Genomic DNA, 22,764 nt, shown 5'->3' with positions numbered 1-22,764 from the left:
GACCGGGGGACTGTCAAAGTTAATATAACTTTATTTATACAGGTAAACAAGTACACTTGAACGTCAGAAAAGAAGTTAAATAAATCGAAATTTACATTTATTATATTTTACTACCAGTTCGCAAGTCAAGGGCGGAGAGCGGGCAAGAAGAACTGGCAAGAAACTCTCCGCCACTATTTTTAATCGCTATGTTTTGAGATATCCGAATTGTTTGAACTGATTAGGAGCAAATCAATCCCAAGGATTAGGATCATTTAAATATTCGTCAAATTATTAATTTACGTTTAACGATAGATTTGAATTTATTTAGTGATAATTCTAATTTCGCTTGGGAGTTTGTTGTAAAAACGAATGCAATTTATTTATTTTTTGGACGTACGCTCAGATTTGTTCTGTTTCGAGTATTATATTGGTGAAAGTCACCATTTGTTTTAAAATCGTTTATATTTTTTTTGTATATACAACAAGGCTTCAAGAATATATTGACCAGATAGTGTCATAATATTTATTCCCTAAACTTATTCCGTACCGACTCCTTGGGGAAATACATAAAACTGACACGCGACACGGGCTGTTTATGGAACCCCCTAACTAAAAACTAAACAGGTTTGAAAATGTGAAATAAACTAATATGGACAAAATGTAGGGTTTCGTTTATTTATTCATAAGTTAGTATATAAACATATATATATATATATATATACATACTTAGATAAATAAAATAAAAGCGTTGTAGAAATGTGCGTGTTTTCATTTTGTTTGTAACATCTTGCATAATGATCCGAGTAAATCCATTTATGTAACTTGTATGGCTTATCGCGTGCTTATGGTCTTATCTAGTACGTTGTTTTTAAACATTTAAAATAAAGTCCAGCTATAGGAATAAAATTTTCTCTACCCTACCCAAAATCGAGAGCGTTTTACACCTGTAAACTTGATGCTTAGAAACAGAACTTTGATTTAATTTTTTTTAAAGCTTTGTTTTTATAATTATTTTTATTATTATATTTCATGAAAAGCTTCTGAATGAAAGTGATTATCTGACACAAGTTAGTGGTTCGAGTTTTGATACGAAATTTCTTTGTTTTAAAGTTATTTTTGCGAAGGTATTTTGTTAAAACTGCTTAAATTAATTTTAATGTATAATAGTAGGCAAACGGGCATGAGGCTCTCCTGATGTTAAGTGATACTGCCGCCCATGGACACTCACATTGCCAGAAGGCTCGCAAGTGCGTTGCCGGCCTTTCAATAATTGGTACGATTTTTTCTTTTCGCTCAGTTTTGTATTGTACATATAACTGTGTTACATTTTTTTTGTTAATATATTTATGCACTTCTTGTGCGCTACCCTTAGCAAGTATTTATTTATTTATTCATACTAGAGTTGATTGGAAGAAATAGCTTGTTGTCACTCGTTGCCTAATAACTTATGTAACCTGTTCTTCATATGTATGTTTAAGGTAACGAAGTGTAAATTAATAATTAACATATAATTCAGCAACTAAGTATTGCTTATTTCTACAATAGAAACGCCCACAAAGGACAAGCTATTTCATAATACGGGTTACTCACGAAACAACCGGTTTTGATGTATGCAATAATTTACAGACAATACCATCGTCGGTATACAGTCGATATCTGAGTACAACTCATTGCAATATGGTTTCTAGTATACACTAACGAACCGTCTTTGTACTCTATGTGATCGAACACATATTAGGAAATAACATCCCAAGAAATAATAGATAAGACACACTATCGGTCTTACTAATAAAAAATCACTATACATGCGTTATGACAAGGTGATAGTAATTCAGTGAATAGAGCTTGTACAGGGCATAAACTCCTCTTTGACCAATAATCGATGTGTATTGGTTGAATAACAAAACGACCCTTATTTATTGTTACCCTGGCAACCCGCCGTGTTTGATTGACGTTTGATTTAATAATTTTGATACGACTCATAATTCTAATGTAAGTTGTATTTATTTTATCAACCAAAGCAATTATATACACATTTACTCAATATACTAATAACATTTTATTATTTGCAGCTAATAGAAACTCCAAAACCTCAGACAAAGAGGACTAGAATTTTACATAAAAAGCCACGTTCTGCAGTACAAAAGTTAGAAGAGGTTAGTATCAATGTGATAGAGAAAGGACTATTTCATTCAAAATCCCTCAACGATCATACTTAAATAATTTTTTAGGCTCAAACAGAAGCGACTCGCCGAAGCTCACGAAAGGGCTAGACAGATGCATCTTCTAAGGCTCAAATTGTTACAGCAGCAATTAAATAAATAATTATATACTTATAAAAAAAATAAAACCCCCGTTTTAAATGAAATATAACTTTTTATTTATTTCAAGTCCTTAACTATCCACACCTATGTAAATAAAACAGCCTTAAAAATATGTTTCAATAAAAGCAGCTCTAGCAGCTTGTCTAGCCAGATTGCTTGGGGGCGTCTAGGTTGGCCTTGGTTCTTCTGGAGCATTCTCAGTGTCATCATACGTAACATCCAAGTCTTCTTTGATATCAATAGCAATATTGTGGAGGATTGCCAGTGCTACTATATATAATTTGGCATTTTCTAATGACACTGAGAAGCCATGAAGAAGACACCTAAATCGAAAACCCTCCACCTCTAGTACTCTTTTCGACATCAGCTCGCACTCTGTCACAGATCTTCATAATATACTTCTTTGAAAAGCGGTATTTTGTTTTGAAATCGCCATGCGAAAGTAATAACGGATTGCACCGAGTTTGGTATGCTCTTTGACTTTCCTTGGAGGCGGCAAATCTTCAATCGTATGTATTAGCTGCATATCAATATTATCTAAATCTTCTATTTGATCTATAAAATCTATTTTCAACAAACACAAATATCTACTAACTTAAATCTTTCCTTGAACTAAACAGTCAAAAAATGCTGTCAAACGCGAAATCAGATGAAATTACGCAATTTTTGTCTTATACACCCGTTAAACTAGGCCTCTGCGTTGTATAAGCATTGTACAAGTCTTCATACAAACCAGACACTTGTTATAACAGCAGTATACATCAACCTTGTCAATTCAGACATTATTAGTAACATTTTTCTTATAACAGGCTTATACGATGTGCATAAATCTTTATTAGTAAGGCCGAATGTGTATACCTAGTACTAGTGCCCAGAGACCAATGGGGCGGGCCATCCTAAGAATCTAAAAGATTCACAAAATATTATAAAGTCACCAATCAAAAACAAAGAGCAAAGCCCCCTTATAGCTGAAATGAAAAGAGGCAGGCCATACAAAATACGACCCGCGGTAGCCATCCGCTAGTGTGGACCTCCGGAAAAAAGAAACATGGAAAGACCACATAACAAATATTAACTACATCATAAAGGTTACTAGGTAGAAATGGATGGAGGAAGCAAAGATTAGGTTCAAATGAAAAGTACAGGAGGCCTTTACCCAAACGGGATCCTAATTTCAGAACACGAAGTAATGGAAGTAACAATAACTAACGTAGACTAAGGGTTTGTTTACACACATAAGTCCCAAATTAGCTATTTATTACTTATTGGTAGGATAAACACTATTGTTGCGTTTCACGACTGTCATATAGCGCTATTGGTCACATAGACTCCATTAAAAGTTATGAGTCCGATGAAGTGTGAAATAGCACAATTCATCTTCCAAGTAATTTATGTGTTGTATAGCTATTTAGTACTTTATTCATACATTGTGAAACAGACCCTAAGTGTATAATAACATAACTAAAACCCGTTAACAAAACGAACCCGTCTGATTTGTAATGTTTATAATACGGATTTAAAGTGGCTTTATTCTTATTTTAACATAACATATACTGTAGGTATATATTACACACAGATAACATAACATCCGATGTCCATCCCATCAGATGTTATGTTATCATGAATATGAACAGTTAAAACCTTAGGTTAAAATTGAAATTTTCGTATTACATGTGATAAGATGTTATTACTATAAGAGTAATAGATAGATAGAATAATATATATGATGATATGTCATTTCTATACACAAGTTATCATTACAATGTGGAAACAATAAAGTTCGATCCGCTCCACCTGCATTGAAATCAATCACAAAACAGTCGTCCGACTCAGTGATTGTCAAATGAGTCATAACAATGTTGTGTGAATATTATATTTAATTACGCTTTGACCAAAATACGTTGCACTTCAATGAGAGATCTAATTGCGTTAATAAATATTAAAATTGTTTGTAATTAGTAAAAGACCTGGGCTCTTGTTTTGAAATAATAATTGATATTAGAGTTGACCACAGAAGGTTGTTAAACAGATTTTAGTTTTAAAGTAGTTACACTAGTTTCTCCTTTTTTCTTGTAAAAGAAAATCAGTGGCGCTACAACCGTTTCAGGTCTGTATGTATTTCATGATTATTTGTCAAGTAGCAAGTAGACGATCAATCTCCTGTGCCTGACACACGCCGTCGACTTTTTGGGTCTAAGGCCAGCTGGTTTCCTCACGTTGTTTTAATTCACCGTTATAGCGAATGTTAAATGCACACATAGAAAGAAAGTCCATTGGTGTACAGCCGGGGATCGAACCTATGGCCTCAGGGATGAGAGTTGCACGCTGAAGCCACTAGGCCAACACTGCTCTTTCTATATATTGGGTTCATAAATATCTAATTCTATTAACGTGGTTAGATAAATTTAAATATATAAGATTTTTATTATTTTGTAAGAGAATAGGACTAACAAATTATCACTTATTAACCTAAAATGTTGTTAAGTAACACCGCCAAGTAGTATATATAAAAATAATATAAACATTTATTTTTTTGATTTATTACGCGAAACGAATCTGTGGTATATCGTTAGCAAACATATTTTATCTATTGAATGAAACAAATGTAACTTGTTTTCTATAGTCGGTACTTCCAAAGAAAGTGTTCAGTGAGCTTTCATCTTCACAATACACATCGAAATCACAGGTTTCTCATAAAGTGACATTTGATGCGTCTGCACAACTTTCACAATTCACGTGTAATTTCTTTTAATATGTATCGTGACGAATCGATTGTAATTGATTAGAAATGTGTGTGTGCCTTTCGGAATAGGCGAAATAATAATCCAATAATTTACTAGTTATTTGTATGAATCAGAAGTCGTTACAAGTATTGGAACAATGGGCTTCTTAATCGCTTAACATTCGTCTGCTTTTGTATAAACATCGTCTATATAAGGGAACTACAATTCAATGCTATGGGATAGCAGACATCAACAAATATTTATTATTTTCCAAGATGCAAGTAAATAGTATGGCAAACTGACTTTCATACGATTGCATATATATTTGCACTCAACATTCAACATACTGCTATAATAAAGGATGTCTCAGCGCCCATTTTAAACATGAAATATTTATTTAAAAAAATGTTTTTGTAATATTATAATTGCAGTAAATTATAATGTATTAGAGCGGATTTTATATACGAAATATTAAACAAGATCTCTTCCATCATGGTGAATGTACTCTTCAAAGCGGACTAGCGAATTTGCATAGACACGCCGCAGGACGTCAACTGATATGGCTCTCACTTCTCTCGTTATTTTAGTCTTCAACTGCTTAAAATTCGTAAGAGGGGTATCAAAAACTCTTGCTTTGAGATAACCCTATAAAAAAGTCAGAAAAAATAATTAACGACATCGTGTAATGCTGTTGTTAGTTATCGTATCTTGTTAATTTAGTTTAATATTATTTCGTCATTTTCAGGTTGCGTCGTGATCTTATTCACGTTTGCACAAAGTGAAGCAGCAACGCCCCTCGGTCCGTCAGATCGCCCCGAAGCTTACTTCAATGGCAGCTCCTATATCCGCCTGTCGAGACCTATCTCGCTTAAACAGCTAGTTGGACTTAGTTATCGCACTTGTGTTGGTGAGTATACTATTATTGTATACTATTATACTATTATATTCGTATTGTCAGAAACACTCAAGTTAAAAGTGAGAAAGAAAGCGAGTGTCTCGGGCATGTTCTTGAATGAAAACTGTTCGAACAAATATAATTATATGGGATCAGACATAAAAGTCAAAGACAAAAATCATTTATTCATGTAGGTAACACAATGTACACTTATGAACGTCAAAAAAAAAACATTAAATGCTTCTAATTTTACATTTACTGCTAGTTCTCAAATCAAGGGCGTAGAACGGAAGAGAAGAACTGGCATGTGTCTCACTTATGCGACTTTTTATTTTACGCGTCCATGTTAATGCTTTCTAGACAATAGTCCTAAAATTCGCATTGAAGCGAAGAATTCACAAGTGTTACTCCGTTTATTAATCATACAAGTATGCGTTTTTTATGACACTGTCAGCTAAATTAGATGTTTATATTCGAGACACGTAGCTTGAGGCTCTGCTCAGGGCCATCATTATGATGGATGACCAGTTATTACGTCAGCAATCAGTGCAGAGTCGACGACCTGTCCATAGTAGCCCATAAGTGATATCGATTGAGGTGTTAAGCAATGCATGCCGCGGTCAGGAAGTTAAGGGATGCCATTCCTGTATAGTTTATATGGCGTCGAATACGTTCTAATTATAATTAGTTAAATAGAAATCGTATGGCTCTTTTGTGAGCTAGAACTGGTTTCATTATTTTTACTTAATTATTACTCTTCTAATTATATAGTTAATTACGAATTTAAAGATATACGCCAGAATAACTTAGTTTTGAATTTATAAATTGCATTTAATTTTAATTTAAGTAATTTAAATTTATTTTTAATTTTTTATTATGATGTAGGTTAAGAATATTGTAAGCACTGTATGTTTGACTGTTGGAATATCAATGTACAGTTGATTTCGGTTTTAACGACGACGATACGGGAACCACTCTAATTTCATTGTTATATCTGGACGTCGTTAAAAACTAGGTAAAGAGACATATTCTGAGTAGAGACACAGTTCCTACTTAGAATATCACTTCGTAACTGAACCATAAATTTAACCCGGAAACATACACGCGTACCTACTGACCATCTGTAAAAGATAAGAATGTGTCTTTGGCGACCGATTCAGGCCGCTGTATCTATCTGCATTGGTTTTGGCATTTGTTACAAAAATGATTAATTTAAAATAAAAGTTGCTTTACCCGAACTCAGTTATATCCAAAGTCGCCATAAATATATATATAGCTATGAAGTTTCTACTAAAGTATTCTTTAAATAATTAATAAAACTAATTCAAAGGAGTTAGATTTAACGTCACTATAGCTAACTGGTCGCTACAACCAAGGTCGTAATAAATGAAATCCACTGTATTTTAAAAATGTATATAAATATAATCTAAACTTTACGCGACTACAGCTTTTGGCGTAGTCCAATAAACGCGGGACCAAATATTTGGACTTAATAACCAGAAGTTTTTATAATCACTTATGTATAAAATATATTATAATTAATTTAATAATAATATTGTATTAGAAATGAATATTATGATATTGTACGGAGATTTCAAAGAAGCGTTCACGTGTGAACGATACAGTTGACAGCTAATTAGTGCATAGAGATGCTTTAAGGAAACCATGATTAACCAAAAAAGGTAATTCAATGTCTACCAGTAATGATTTCGCAGAAGCACAGATGTGGGTGTAAAAAGTGGTTCTTCATGTGCGCCGGCTTTAAGCGCTAACAAAAAATAATGTATCGTCAATTTTTGCAACTGAATTTTCGTTCGAATGCTTAACCATCGAGATAGCTTTTGCTTCCACTTTTCACACTTTTAAGGTACTTGCTGTTTTGCAACAAACACAAGTGCAATGATCTAAATTATTAATCGTTTAGTTTCATAGTCAAGTGAAGTATGGTGTACTGGTTACAGTTCCTTAAAATATCCTTGTAATCCAAAAACTTGGGTAGTGAGTTTTTTGCCAGTACTTTTCTCTCTACGCCCTTGATTTGGGAACTTGTACTAAATTTAGGTCTTATTTTTTTTAAAAGTGTTTCATCAATAAATTAATGTATAATGTTCTAATCACATGGTTATATTTTTCAGATTATTATGTCTACCCTTAGCAATTTTAAACATGATTTTAACTTAAAAAAACCTATATAATATAGCAATAACTATACTAGAAAATAATCTTTTTCAGGCGGTGAGCTTTTTTCACAACGATCGGAAGGGTACACTCTCCATGTCACAGCGTTGTACGAGCAGGTTGTGGTCTCGTGGTCTAGGCCTGGGCAGCCGCAGAGAGAGGTCGGGATCGCGAAGGAAACACTGGATAATCGCTGGCATTGGGTAGCATTGAAATATCGGCCCAACCCACCGGCTTTGTTGCTCGAAGTTGATAGGGAATCGCAGGTATTTTGGGACTATTATAAATTTTATGTATATTACTACTATAGTAGAAGTTAATTGTAAGAAACATTCTAAATATGTATATGCATTTTTTTGTAAAATACTTTTAAAGATTTACACTTCAGTAAAAGATATTAATTCAACATTTTAAAATAATTAATTAAAATCATTTATCATAAAAAGTTTTTGCCTAGTGGCACCAGTGCACTGGGTATTCAACTCAGGCCGTAAGTTCGAATCCCGGGTGTGCACCAATGGACTTTCTGTGATGTGCGCATGGTAAGCGTAACAGTTGCTCGTACGGTGTAAAAAATCATCGTGAGGAAACCGGCATGCCTTAGACCCATAAAGGCGACAGCGTGTGTCAGGCACAGAAGGCACCTACTTGCCTAATAGAATTATAACAAATGATTACAATAAAACAAAAAATATTTAGTTTAGTTATCTATTTACACATTTATTTAGAATATTTTTGTAACAAACCCAAGTCACTAACTCTTTTATCTTCCTAGGTGATATCAAACGTGACCTGGAATGGTGAATTGCTAACAGCCGGCGCCCTAGAAGCCAACGGTGCAGTGGTATTAGTGGGTAACGTGTTCAGCGGATGCCTTCACGAGGGTCCACAACTGGAGTTCCATGCTGCGTATCTTCTGCAGACCAATGTGCGGTTTGGGCATTGTCCTCTTACCACTGATGAATGTAAGTAAATTTTCTATTGTTTTGCATGGTGAGAAGTGTTGAGCAGGCTTGCGACTCTCATATCTGAGGTCGTAGGTTCACAATCTTTCTATGTGCGCATTTAACATTTGCTCGAACGGTGAAGGAAAACATCGTGAGGAAACCGATATGTCTTAGACCGAAAAAGTCAAAGGAGTGTGTCAGGCACTGGAAGCTGATTACATACTTGCCTTTTAGATTTAAAAATGATCATGAAACAGATTCAGAAATCTGAGGCCAAGACCTAAAGAGGTTGTAGCGCCACTGATTTTTTGGAATTTTTGAATTGAAAATTATTTAAATTGAATAATAGTATGATATTATTTTGAAAGGTGTATTTCAGTGGAGTTTCAATGATGTATTTGTGTATTTCAGGCAAAGACAGAAAAGACGTGTTACGGATACCGCCAAAAGACCACTGCTACAACGAGCCGTGTTTGAGACACGGGACTTGTATATCTAGACACGATAGGTATGTTAATTTATGTAAATAGTTTTGTTTTAATTTTTTTTTTTCTAAAAACAAGATTTAATTTCTTTTCTGATCTCCTTACTAGTGCATAATATTATACTGTTCGTAAATTTTAGATACAAATGGACATATTTGTAATTTTTTAAAGTATATTTCAAGCAATCGTCAAATTTGTGTCTCGGAAACATGTATAAATGTCACCGGAATGTAACAAACTCCGCAAATTTATAAATTTTCGTAGGATTATAAACGAGAGAAAATTTGTATTACATAGTACGCCCACATTTTCTTTCTTGCCGAACTCACGCGTAATAAGTAAGCGATAATCAAACGGCATGTGCGCTCTGATTAGTTGAATAAGTTACTAACGCAACCGTTTAGAATCTTACGAATAGATATCCGTTAGTTTATATATTTACCACGTGACGGCGCAAATTAAATTTGCGAAAATGTGGGCGTAAAATATTACGATTTATCACTCGTTTAGAATCCTACGAACTTGCGGAACTTCCGGTGTCATATATAGTTAAAATATGGGTAGGTACGATAAGATAAAATACCTATCATTACCGATCTTTTTAGATATGTACCTAATAACTAAAAAGATCGGTACAGTATATAATAATAATAATCAATTAATAATATATATATATATATATATATATATATATCAATATATATCAATAATAATAATAATTGGATAAAATACAGGAATTAAATAATAATTAAATGTCTCCTTTTTCAGATATGAATGTCATTGCTCAGCTCGGTACACGGGCAACAATTGTGAAGTGGACGCGGGTGATCCCTGTGCGTCCGCGCCTTGTCATCATGGAGGAACGTGTGTGGAAGACACTCGGGGGGACTACACGTGTCTCTGTCCTAAACATTATCACGGTATGCTATCTAATGATACCTAAAAAAGAAGGGTGATTATCAAGATCTTACCTTTAATTAGATTCCAGTTATATTTTTATTTGAAACCCCCTAAAGGCTATTATAATTGCATTTATATTATAACAAAATATTGTATGCATTTAAGTGATTTTCATTAAATTACCAGAAAATCTTTAGTTAATCTTTTCTAAATACATTTAAAATCACAGTATATTACCCCGGCGAAGAGTTGAACTATTAAGTTGCGAGAGTACGCGGTATTAGATACAGTAAAACCTGATTTCTTAGAGACCCTACATAAAAAGGTCTTATGCAAGATGTGGAAAATAAAACGTACTACTTATTATTATGTATCATGTTCTAATTTCGCATATCTAGGTTTTAGATAATAAATTATATTAATAGTGTATTTATAGTTACGTTATTTAAAGTAACTTTTTTCGGTTTGACAGATTTTGATGCATTAGCATTTACATGATTTTCAACACCTCACACTTTATAATCTCAATCTCTCTCTCTCTCTCGGCCTCTCTTTGTGATTTACATTCTCAATAAGACCTTCGAGTTCGCACAGCATAATGCTGAGCTAGGGCCAGTTACACATACACTTAAAATGTACCTTTTTCCTTTTTTCCATAATTTTTTTGTTATTTTTATTAATTTGTGTGTTTTGTTAGAAATAAATGTTATGTCTATGTCTAAGTAATCCAATTTCGTACAGACATTGTCATCTATGCAAGAATATTCAGTAGAGCTCTGCAGTCTCAGAGGTTCCTCTTCTTTCAACAACGTTTTTTTTTTAAATAGTACGTGTTGGCGTATTAAACGGTATGAAGAATCATATTAATTGTTAAAAATTTATACAAACATGGCAGTAAGCGTGTTCTAGTGTACTTATTATACAAACTGTATAATGTACCAACAAATACCGCGTGTTTTAAGTATAATTATGTGTTACATTTTGAAATAAATATAGATTTTCGTATGCCCAGGTATGTACTGTGAACTGGAAGACTCGTTAGACCCGCAGTGCGTAGCGGGACCATGTCGTAACAACGGATCGTGTAGTGTGCCAACTGGAGCTGATAGCTATGTATGCGATTGCCTACCAGGTAATTCTTTTGAACACGTATTCTTATTTACAATATTATATTACAGATTCTATTATACAATAACTAGCTGCCCCCGCGAACTTCGTTTCTCCTTAATGTGATTTTACTTAGCCTACCTTTTTCTCTATATAAACCTCAGAGTTCAAGTCATAAGATTTAAATTAATAAATAAAAAATAAGGGTTGGTGATAGAGGGGTGAAAATTTAGGGTTGTAACTTGTATGTATTTTTTCATGGCACATTATAAAAAAATTAAAAATAAAATGTTACGGGTGGACAACCCTTATCACTTAAAAGATGAAAAATAGATAGTAGCCGATTCTCAGACCTACTGAATATGCATATAAAATTTGATAAAAATCGGTCAAGCCGTTTCGGAGGAGTATGGTAACTAACATTGTGACACGAGAATTTTATATATAAGATATATTTCAAACTTAAAAGACTAATATCCATATTTCAGGTTACTCAGGCCGAAATTGCGAGACAGATATAGATGAGTGCGCGTTATCGGGCGCAGCTTGTCTTAATGGCGGCCGATGTGTTGATGCCGTCAATAATTACACCTGCGATTGTACTAATACTGGTAAATATCATTTATATAATAAATTAACGAATATTTTTTAATTCTCCCTGAAACGTGATTAAAACGCGCATTGGTTGCGTCATCACGGGTCAAACTTATAACAGTTATGGCGTTTTAATCCAGAAGTTTGTATTTAAATGGTTTTTGTCTAGTGTCTTAATTTCTACGGTCATAGGTTCGAACTTCGGCTGTGCTGTGGACTTGTCTATGTGCACACAAAACACTCGCTCATGCCTTAGATAAAACTAGCAACAAAGGCGACGTTGTATGTCAGGCACAAAAGGCTGATCACCTTACCTATTAAAAAGAATATCACGAAACAGATACAGACATCTGTGACTAAGAGTTGTAGCGCCTTTTTTTAATGTAATTTATGGTTTTCCATTTTAAAATGCATATATATTAATAATAATTTATAATCATAACGTACGGGAAAAATAATTTGTTATTTACAAATACAATTATTATATACATATACTTATATGAAAAAATGATTTCAGGTTACACCGGCCCCCGATGTGACATAAACATAAACGAATGTCTAGAAGAGAAATCTGTATGCGGGCATGGAGTGTGTTACGACACATACGGATCATTTGTGTGTGCCTGTTTACCCGGGTATACGGGTGACCGGTGTCAAAAGGTAATCGGACGCTTTTTTTTTTGGATAATGCTCGAAATCAGAGCAGTGTTGGCCTAGTGGCTTCAGCGTGCGACTCTCATACCTGAGATCGTAGGTTCGATCCCGGCTGTGCACCAATGGACTTTCTGTCCATGTGCGCATTTGACATTTACTCGAACGGTGAAGGAAAACATCGTGAGGATCGTGTGTCAGGCACTGGAGCGTATTAGATTTAAAAGTGATCATGAAACAGATTCAGAAATCTGAGTCCAAGACCTAAAGAGCTTGTAGCGCCACTGATTTCTTTTATTTCATGCCCGGAATCAACGAGTGTTTTTAATAATATTTTTTGAGTGTATAGATCGATTCGATTTTGCCAAAGTCAACACGTTGTTTATTTTATTTATTTATTTGAAAAAAAAAAACTGACTTATCTATAATACAAAATTAAATTTTTAAATCGAAAATATATAAGAGAGAGATTGCCTGTGTGTAAGTGAAACCTGTGTTAAAATCGAATTGATTAAGTTATATTAAGGAGAATGTAAGTGCGTGCTCCTATTTCACCATGCTTACTGCTGATAGAGGACAAACCTTTGTTTTTATTTTTTAATATTAATTACTTAAGATGTACTGTGAAACATGGTGTAATGGTTGCAGCTCCTTACAAACAGTGTGTAAAGCAAAAAACCTTGGCAATTAAAAAGAGTGGCGGAGAGTTTATTGCCAGTTCTTCTCTTGATTTGAGAACTGGTAGTAAATGTAAAATTAGAAGCATTTAGCATTGAATATGTATTTCTTTTTGACGTTCATAAGTGTTTGTCATACCTAAATGAATAAATGTATATCGTATGTATGTTAAAATGCCATGCATTTCGTACGGGAGTTATAGCCTAGATACGTTTCTGACGTTCACAATATTTTTTAATACATCTTAATTTCAATCTTCTAAAACAATATTAATTTTCCAGATGTCAGCGTGCGCGTCCGGACCCTGTGGCGTCGGTGGTGCATGTGTAGAAGAAAACAACGGGGCCGGTTTCCGTTGTGTATGCGCACGTGGTCTCGCGCCGCCTTTGTGTGTGCCGCAAGCCCCGCCCACTACGGTTGCCACGCCCTCAAGCTCCGCTCCTTCTACGCTCGTCACACCCGTGTCCGCTTGTGAGGAGGTCTCGTGCCCGCCTAGGTCACATTGTAGACAAGGTGAGAAACTAAACTAAATTTAGTTGCATTTATTTAGAGGGGCATGCAAATAAAAAGATGAAGAGGATGATATAAATGGGTCCAATGTGAATTCAAACCGCAAGAGAACGCCAAAATTGGATTTTTTTTGTCATTTATTTATTTATATTCTATCAAAGGACAACCTGTAAATAAATAAATAATCTAGATAGTAAATATAGATAGGCACTTTACTTTATATTAAGCATCTAAACAGTTTGATAATTAATTTTTTATTATGAGTATTTTCTTTCATATAAAAACACCGAGACCAACGCATGCATTGTTTGCACAATGATTTTTAGCTTAAATTCTCACTTTTAAATTCATTTAATAAAATTGTTTTTAATTGTAACAGGTGTGACTGGAATGGTAGCGGGAATAGTACTCACCAAGCAAGTTCTTTGTGTCTGCGATATTGGATATTATGGTAAGCTCAATCGTTACATACATACAAAATAATATCTGGATAAATTAATACTTTAAATATATTAAATTAAGAATTAATTAAAATGCAAAGTTAACAAGAATATTTTATAAATCTAAATCACTCTCGAATCTGCTTGAACACAGAAACAATTTTATCTAAATCGTTCCAGCCGTTTAGGAAGAGTTTAATTATAAACACACAAACATATTTATATATATATATAATCTATATATAAATTGTTTGTTGTATGTATATATATAATCTATATATAAATATTTAGTTGATTAGGGTTGTCTGACCTCTGATTTTTTACTTTTCAATTGATTGTATTTGTTATTGCCCCTTTGCCTGATGCAGTTATACAAGAACTCATTTAATATTTTTTACATTTAGTAAATTAAAATTATAATTTTCACATTAGTGTTGTCAATTAAACATTATAATAGTTAAATCTATACGCAATCTAAAAAATAGCGAAGTTAAAGGTTAAACTACTTGTATGCAGGTGCTCCAGGTGTATCACCAAACTGCAGCACTCTAGAAAGCGTTTGTGAGAGCGGAGTCTGTCAGAACGGTGGTACTTGCACCAGGACACCAGAACACTTTAATTGTACTTGCCCGCCGCCTTATAGAGGTAAGATCGAAAACAATTAAATATAAATTAATCTACTGGATATCTTCTAATAACATATTATATGAAATTTAATGAATAACATAAAAGTTGGTTTTATTAAATAAATACGTGAGGGTATGTAAAACGAACGCGTTTTTTTTCTGTTGACCAATCACAATCGAACGAAGCGCAACATCGTTTCGTTTAAAATGCTCTCTCTCTTTTGTTAATTAAATCTGGTTTCATTTTTGAATTTGGAATGAAATGCAATAAAAAACTAGTGTCAAGACTATTGTCTTTGAAAGGTTTTTAAGTAATAATATTATTTTAATAAGTCTGGTGATGGACTATTCAAACTTTACTGTTTATGATTGGGAATATTTCGAATCTATATTGTGGTTCTTAATAGAATTAACCTATGGGAATTATGGTGGCTACTATTGTACTAAGATATAAACATTTAAACGCTTTTTAAAACTAATATCTATAATCTCGAATACACGCTATTGTACAAATTATATCCTAATATAGAGTTCAGCACAAGGCAGCGTTCGCGAAGCTTATAGGAAACACATTTGCACTTTTTCTTTTGGGACCAACTTTTAACAATAAGGTATTATGTGTGATCAATAGATCTCGATGGTTTTTGATGTTGTGACTGGTAACAACTGCTGCTTTCAATTCCAATATTTTACTAACGGTCGGCTAACAAATTTAATTTTGTATTTAGACCGTCAGTAAAATATACGGATGAAATGTTAATGTATATTTGTGTGTTTTTGAAGATGTCAATAGTGGCATTGTTGTGCTTTCCAACGGATCTCGTCAAGACTCAGTTCTGTTGTGTATGTGTCGTTTGCTTATGTTTCTAAATGTTTTTTTATTAAGGTAAAATTTAGTTTATTAAGGTAATATAATTTAAATGGAATGTACGATTTTTTTTAATTCTGTAAAGCGACCAAATAGTTATAAAATTACTTGTCATGATTACCTACTCGTATTTTCAGAGTAAAGATGCAATTTGCATGTTAGAAATTTACTCGCATAACACGGAATGGCTTTTTCTACAACGCTTTTCTTCATAAGTTATTAATTCAACAGTGTTTACTTTATTTATTTATTTTTTATTATAATATTTAAAATAGCATTATTAATAATCGAATATGTATGGTTTGTGGACTCAGTTGCCGCACTTAGACGCTCAATAGGTCCGTTGTGCGTAATCGAATACGTCTTGTAGGTATGTACTGCGAGGTGGGGCCTTCGGGCAAAGCTTTATCGGAACCAAAAGTCGAGCGTTGCGCCTCCGTCCCTTGCCTCCATTCTACGGGTTGCCGCGATACGGTAAGTTGATTTGATATCTGCTTGATTAATACTTCTGCATTTATTACTCATAAAACAATATAATATGGAGTAATCCACACAAGGATGATTTAGAAATTATTATTCAAACAAAAACAAAATTAAATATTAGAAAAAAAACGTAAATACTCTTTATATATAAATATTTTAAATCTTGTAAACAGACTAAATATTTTATACACATTTTGACCAAAATCGGCCTCACTCAATATAAAATTTGAGTTATTGAGACTATTAATCAGACTTTTGCGATAGTATATTGCCTATTCATATACCTTACGTTCGTTAGTACGATTTTTACGTAAAATAATTTTCTATAGCCAAACGGATTCCGTTGCGATTGTGAGGCGGGTTGGACGGGGGCACGATGTGAAGTAAATATGACCCCTTCACTTGCTGGTGATTGTGGTCGAGGATGCGCCAATGGGGGGACATGTCGCGGCACTGAGTGCGATTGTCGTCCAGGTTTTGGGGGGCCCTACTGTGAAGTAACCTTGGACTGTAGGGCTTCGCCTTGTCCGCATCGGCAGGTAAGTTTTTATATAATAATAAATCGTTTATTTGCCAAGATAGTGGTACAACTAGATCGAACAACAAGAACAATCCGCACAATCAGCCATATTATCATAAATAGGCATGCAAATGTCATATAATTTTTTTTTTTATGAAATTATTTACCAATATTATTTTAAGTTAACAATACATTATTGTATTACTGGTGGTACTCTTTTGTGGTTGGTTTGACATATTTACAGGCTTAAGCCAAGTAATTGTAGCGTGTAATGGCTTGTCAAATTACACAATTTAATTCCTCCTTATATAATTATTTTCAAGTATCCAGTAATTTGATTATCAATTAATTTAATTTTTTTCGTTCTGATTACCACTTGTCACATATTTCGCTTTGAAATACGCTGCAGCCCCGCACAGTATAACTAATATGTCTGACCGTGGTGAAACAAGTGCTACTTCATAAAACTACTAAATAAAAAACTCGAATAGAAAGTATACCAAAATAATTCTTATGTTGGTGTAGGAGTGTGTAGAACAAAGTGGAACATGGCGTTGTGCAGCTGCCAGCGCTGAATCGGCATGTTCCTCTTCACCCTGTCACAATGGCACATGTTTGGCACTCGACAATGGATTGTTCCGATGCCAATGCCAGCCTGGACATACTGGTAAGTGCTATACTAGGTGTTCCTTCACTTCCACTATAGCCATGAAAAATGTACAATATTTTTGCATTTATTTTGAAAGATTCAATATTATAGCCACATGTCCTGACAGTCTATTTTGTGTATTTAACCTCAGTCGCTTGTAAGGTAAAAGAAAACATAAATACATATGTATTAATTTTATTATCTTAAATCTATTCTACAAAAACATTACCCACTTTATATGCTGGTGTGTCTTGAATGCGTTTACCTCTCAGTTGAATACCAAATGGAAGTAATGAAGGGTATCTTTTATGTATTCCTTTGCCCTCTGGAGTCCAAGCAGACACCTCACAAAAGGTGTTAGGTTTTGCTGTCACTGAAACCCACGCTATTGAAGAAAGTACAATATCCCCACAACAAGTTTTTAGTCCTTCCCCAGTAAACTCTATGACTGCATCCTTTTTCTTAAGCCCTGGCCATTTTTTCAGTCTTTCCACATCCCCCGTTGGTACAGCAAACAACTCTGTACCAATAAATTTTTCATATACTTCATCTGCATCATCTGTTTTAACAACAGTTACTGGTAAACGTTCAGAACAATATATGGTAAAGCGGCAAGGTGCTGCGCAGTCTATAAGGTCAACTCTAGCTAAACCAGCAATAAAGAATGAACAGCCTTTTCTCAAGTAGTATGTTTGAGGTCTAATGAGTTTTTTGGGCACAGTCAAAAGTAATTCCTCTGTGCTTAAAAGTGGTAGAACTTGGTCTGGGTGAACCACACCTGGAGTATCATAAAGCCATTTACTTTTATGGAACAGTTCATGTTTGTCATCTAAAACAGTGAGTGGCTGTTTCTTCTCCAAGACATTTTCCTGAAGATATTCATAATCAGCAAATGTCCTTCCAATATGACCCATTAATGATGGAGCTTCAGTATACTTTTGTCCTTTAACTTGTGCATTTCTTATTTCCCTTTCAACTTTTAAAAGATGTGATTCAGTTTCAAGTCTTTCTGTCCGTTTGGAGAGTTTCCATGCAGATGGTCTATTGATGGGGAATTTAAGTAGGTTGAGTGTTGTACCAGGCCACCTACTGACTGTTGCCCGTTTTACTATATCAACAGCATGAACCTTACAGTAATCCGACTGTAAAAGAGCATTAAATAGTGAACTTTTTCCTACATTCGTACAGCCTACTAGAAACACATCACCTTTATACAACCAATGTTTGAACATTGCTGTGACGAGATCCTCAACTCCATAACCAGTCTTGGCAGATATTAAACCCACATAACGTATTTTTGCATCGCCCAGCTTTGTTTTATTAATTTCAGCCATTAAAGATTCTTTTATCCGTTTTAAATAACCAATACTGTCACCAGGAATAAGGTCAACCTATAATAATAAAACATAACATTTAAATAAGTATTTAGATCTTTAGATCAATTAATAATTCATAGTAAGAGTGCATAACAAGCACCCTTTTAACACATAAATAAATGAAACTGAGTCAATAATTATTCTTTCTTTGAATTATATACTCTTCAGTATCTTAAATCAAACATTTTATGTAAATATCAAAGTCAGGTTATATATAATAAACTATTAAATACCTTGTTTGCAACAATGAATATAGGTCTATCTTTGCCAATGACATCTACAATACCAGGCCAAATAGAGCATGGAAAGTCAAGTATGTCCACCATAAGTAAAACTAAGGACTTAACATATCTGAAACAATAATTAATATTTGTATATAGAATAATTAAATAACAATTGATTTCAATTGAAAATAAAATAAATGATTTACTTTATAGATTGGAGGAGTCTTTCATATTCTTCCGACTGGACAGTAACATCCAATGCAATATTGTATTCCTTTAGAAAATGACATCTTTGACATTCAATCGTTCGAAGTTCTTCAACTGAACGACCCTTAAATATTTCACTTGGAATATATCCAGGGATAGCAGGATCATTACAATGAAGTAATGCACCACAACCACCGCAGCCAACATTGCTAATAGTGCTTGTTGGGTCTGGTGTTCCATAATGTTTGGTCCAGTCATTTTGTAATTCATCTTCATCCTCACAAAGCTTAGTATCATCAAAGTGTTCATAGTTGGTCATCCATTTGCTAATGTTTGAGTGATCATATTCCTTAGTTTCATCAATAGATTCATCTTTTAGTATGACTCTTTCCTCTAGTATGTCAACTGGAGTAGTTTTTGCAAATGGTAATTGAAATACAGAGGTCTGATCAGATAGATCCTCCACAACTTTTTCTTGTAATAATTCATCACTGTTGACATAATATTTCAAAGATATAGGTAAAGGTTGTAAAGTTTTCTTTCTAAATTCTTCTGTCTGATACTTTTTTGCTTTAGCGAGTGTTTTCAAATGATACTTGAAGTAACCCAGTTCAAGCTTTTCATGCTCTAAATATGAGTTAAATATAATTTTTTCTTTGTTTTCCGTCAATATTATCTTAAAGTCTTTTCCGTGCTTCGTCGATTCGTTATTTTTATTGGATATAATCTCGTTAGAAGCTTCTGTATGGTTAAAATTCACGAAAGTTCTTTGTTTCCGACATAACCTCAAAAGATTTCGCGATAAATAAAGCATCGCGTTATATTTTCCTGACACACTTGCATCACTTGGTTTTAGTAGAGAATATACACATGGATTGTGGTCATTTTTAGTAGTAGTTATTTATTAAAATTCCTTTAAAATAAATTAACAAGCATACACAATCATTACGATACGGATTACGGAATGTTTTGATTTTTCATTCTTAAATTTATCCCGTACTGTCACTGTACAGCTACAGTCACCGTTACTGTCAGCTGTCTACCGTAAACTAATAGTTGACAATTTATATTTAATTTTCTAGACAATAGACTGACACATGTGATTACGCGGTAAACTTAAATTTTAATTCTCAGTAAAATAATATTTACTTTCCGAAGCATGTAATGCGATTAATAAATCGCATTTTTATATTATGCTTTTATACTATTTAAATCTTTAGTTCTTTTGTTATATTTGCGTACAATGGTAATTTAATTTGAATAAAACTATATTCCGATGTACTACCGCATGTAACCCAAAAGGACGTTTGTCATATTATATTATAATGATGTACAGTTCTCATGAGTAATGATTCATTTGTACACTTCTTGTTCACTCACGAATCACTTGTGTAAACTCGAACAATATGTAAACTGCAAATGCGGTCAACATATTACTATTTCCCGCTTAAACAATATTTTTCCAATGAATTGTGAATTATTTCTTTTGTTAATATGGTTATGTTTTAAAGGTTTGTGGTGTTTTATTACGTTTTAACATAATATGTTGTATTGATAAATGAATTTTATAAAATTTACAACAGCGTTACGTTTACCTAAATTAGAAATAGTATAAAAATTACATAATTGACATTAAATTATAACATTTTAATATTTTTTGTAGAAAAATTTCAAAATGGTAATAAAAAATTTAAAATTGTAAGCTTTTTGTTTTGAATTATTTATTTTTATTTTAGGTCGATTTTGTGAGATTGATATAGATGAATGTGCTCTTATGCCGAAGATATGCAACCACGGAGTGTGTGTAAACGTTCCCGGTTCATACCAGTGCTACTGCAAGCCAGGTAAGTTCTGTAGTAGCATTTGGAAGTTTTATTTGCTGTTATATATTTCCTGATTAATTCATAATTTATTATAATTTCAGGTTACACGGGCGATAGTTGTGAGCAAGATATAGATGAATGTCTATCTACGCCGTGTAAGAATGGTGGTTCATGTCAGAATCTCGAAAATAATTACGAGTGTACGTGCGTGGAAGGATTTGAAGGTCGGTCAAATAATATAATCAATTATTACACCCTTTGTTCAATTATTTGTTTATAATCAATCAAAGCAATATTTTAACCAAAGAAATCGTATGTCTTTTTCTATCAAATTGGGGGTTTTTTTTAGGAGACAAATTATTGACGTAGTAGTCGTCCCTGTTCAGTTCATTTTAGTTCGATTCACTGCGAAACAATTAGTTTCTGGTTGGTAGGTACAGAAAACACCTTACTTTCATAAAATGTATCCACACATCTGCGCTATTGGGGATTAGACAAAAATTTATTCCCGTTCAGCATTATTGCAATGGGATACAAAAATTATAAATCCCTATTAAATTAATAAATAAAATAATCTTATTGTTAAACAAAATGTTTACTTATTTAGTATACAACGTAGAAAAAACGTTATGCCATTTTTTATATATGTATGCATATTTTCGTAATAGTACAAGGAAAATGTAGTAAAAGGAAAATAATAATAATAAAAACCCTATTTTTCTCATACAACATATTCTTAGCGTGTACTTCTCCCTCAAAGGCCGGCAACGCACCCATTAAAAATAGGTGTTCACTAAATTGAGATAAAATTAAAAAAAAAAAAATTAGCAAATTTTTAGTTATGCAGAATATGCAACATACAAATATGAATATTTTCTCTTATTATTTTTCTAAAAACATATATAAGGAAAAGTCATTAATTATTATAGAAACCTAAGCCTATTCTTAGTACATTGTTCCCAAGCTAGAGGCTAGCGTAACAAGTCTTAGAATATTTGAAGGTCGGTACATATACAATTATGTATGTGCATAATATTGTCATTATTTTTATTTCCATGACGCATAACGGTGTTGTATTCTTGGAAGTGAATTAGGAGGTTGACCTCTCATTATTTGAAAACTTATTTTATTTAAAACTTAACACAACATTTTTGTACCTGAGTCCTTTTTTTCATACAATAATTTTTTGTTATTTTTTTTTAACTATTATTATTTCGTGTGTTTCGTTAGTAATAAATGTATGTCTGTTATGTTAAACTATATGTTTGTATTTTTTTTTAATTATTTTTTATACTTACAATCAACTTCTATTTGTTAACAAAAGCTTTTCATTGATTTGTTGATTTGTTTTACAGGCAAAGACTGTTCAATAAACATAAATGAGTGCGCGACGAACCCGTGCGCGGCGGGTGCGACGTGTGTGGATGGGATAGCGAGCTATTCCTGTCTCTGTCCCGAGGGTCTCACTGGAGCCAGGTGCCAGATCGATATTGACGATTGTGAGGTATGTCAAATTAATATTATCCTTCAAGAAAATAACAGTACTGTTCTCACCTGGGCGGGACCTCCCCAGT

The 22,764-nt window shown here is 33.4% G+C and overlaps 2 protein-coding genes and 1 long non-coding RNA gene across 4 annotated transcripts in view; 2 read left to right on the top strand and 1 right to left on the bottom strand.

Annotated features, from left to right (window-relative positions):
- Positions 1 to 22,764, top strand: part of LOC125063627 (protein crumbs) — a 73,344-nt gene that overhangs the window by 24,190 nt on the left and 26,390 nt on the right. The window contains exons 2-18 of the mRNA XM_047670164.1: positions 5,775 to 5,936; positions 8,157 to 8,368; positions 8,878 to 9,067; positions 9,461 to 9,557; positions 10,303 to 10,454; positions 11,447 to 11,566; positions 12,030 to 12,152; positions 12,653 to 12,795; positions 13,746 to 13,977; positions 14,354 to 14,425; positions 14,931 to 15,059; positions 16,279 to 16,382; positions 16,721 to 16,930; positions 17,437 to 17,578; positions 21,104 to 21,211; positions 21,292 to 21,414; positions 22,546 to 22,694. Coding sequence (XP_047526120.1) covers positions 5,775 to 5,936; positions 8,157 to 8,368; positions 8,878 to 9,067; positions 9,461 to 9,557; positions 10,303 to 10,454; positions 11,447 to 11,566; positions 12,030 to 12,152; positions 12,653 to 12,795; positions 13,746 to 13,977; positions 14,354 to 14,425; positions 14,931 to 15,059; positions 16,279 to 16,382; positions 16,721 to 16,930; positions 17,437 to 17,578; positions 21,104 to 21,211; positions 21,292 to 21,414; positions 22,546 to 22,694 — 2,468 coding nt within the window. The remainder of the gene's footprint in view (positions 1 to 5,774; positions 5,937 to 8,156; positions 8,369 to 8,877; positions 9,068 to 9,460; positions 9,558 to 10,302; positions 10,455 to 11,446; positions 11,567 to 12,029; positions 12,153 to 12,652; positions 12,796 to 13,745; positions 13,978 to 14,353; positions 14,426 to 14,930; positions 15,060 to 16,278; positions 16,383 to 16,720; positions 16,931 to 17,436; positions 17,579 to 21,103; positions 21,212 to 21,291; positions 21,415 to 22,545; positions 22,695 to 22,764) is intronic.
- LOC125063630 lies at positions 1,757 to 2,350 on the top strand. 2 transcript variants are annotated; one of them, XR_007119545.1, is made up of 3 exons: positions 1,757 to 1,974; positions 2,055 to 2,138; positions 2,214 to 2,350. It is a non-coding gene; the product is annotated as an uncharacterized LOC125063630 (long non-coding RNA). The 2 variants fall into 2 exon arrangements; XR_007119544.1 differs by having other exon boundaries at positions 2,055 to 2,350.
- LOC125063628 (nitric oxide-associated protein 1) lies at positions 17,740 to 20,390 on the bottom strand. The gene is made up of 3 exons (XM_047670165.1): positions 19,367 to 20,390; positions 19,170 to 19,287; positions 17,740 to 18,951 (listed from the first exon to the last, which is right to left on the bottom strand). The coding sequence occupies exons 1-3, from the start codon at positions 20,179 to 20,181 to the stop codon at positions 17,770 to 17,772; spliced, it is 2,115 nt and encodes a 704-aa protein (XP_047526121.1). The 5' UTR covers positions 20,182 to 20,390; the 3' UTR covers positions 17,740 to 17,769.

The sequence above is a fragment of the Pieris napi genome, chromosome 3 (genome assembly GCF_905475465.1).
Source record: "Pieris napi chromosome 3, ilPieNapi1.2, whole genome shotgun sequence".
NCBI classification, from domain to species: domain Eukaryota; kingdom Metazoa; phylum Arthropoda; class Insecta; order Lepidoptera; family Pieridae; genus Pieris; species Pieris napi.
Note: the sequence above shows the minus strand (reverse complement) of the source record. Positions and strands in the feature narration are given on the sequence as shown.

Coding starts and splice junctions, on each gene's coding strand:
- LOC125063628 (XM_047670165.1), bottom strand. CDS start 20,181: ATGCTTTATTTATCGCGAAATCTTTTGAGGTTATGTCGGAAACAAAGA. Junction 19,288..19,366: donor AGACTCCTCCAATCTATAAA/GTAAATCATTTA, acceptor TTATTGTTTCAG/ATATGTTAAGTCCTTAGTTT. Junction 18,952..19,169: donor TATTCATTGTTGCAAACAAG/GTATTTAATAGT, acceptor TTATTATTATAG/GTTGACCTTATTCCTGGTGA.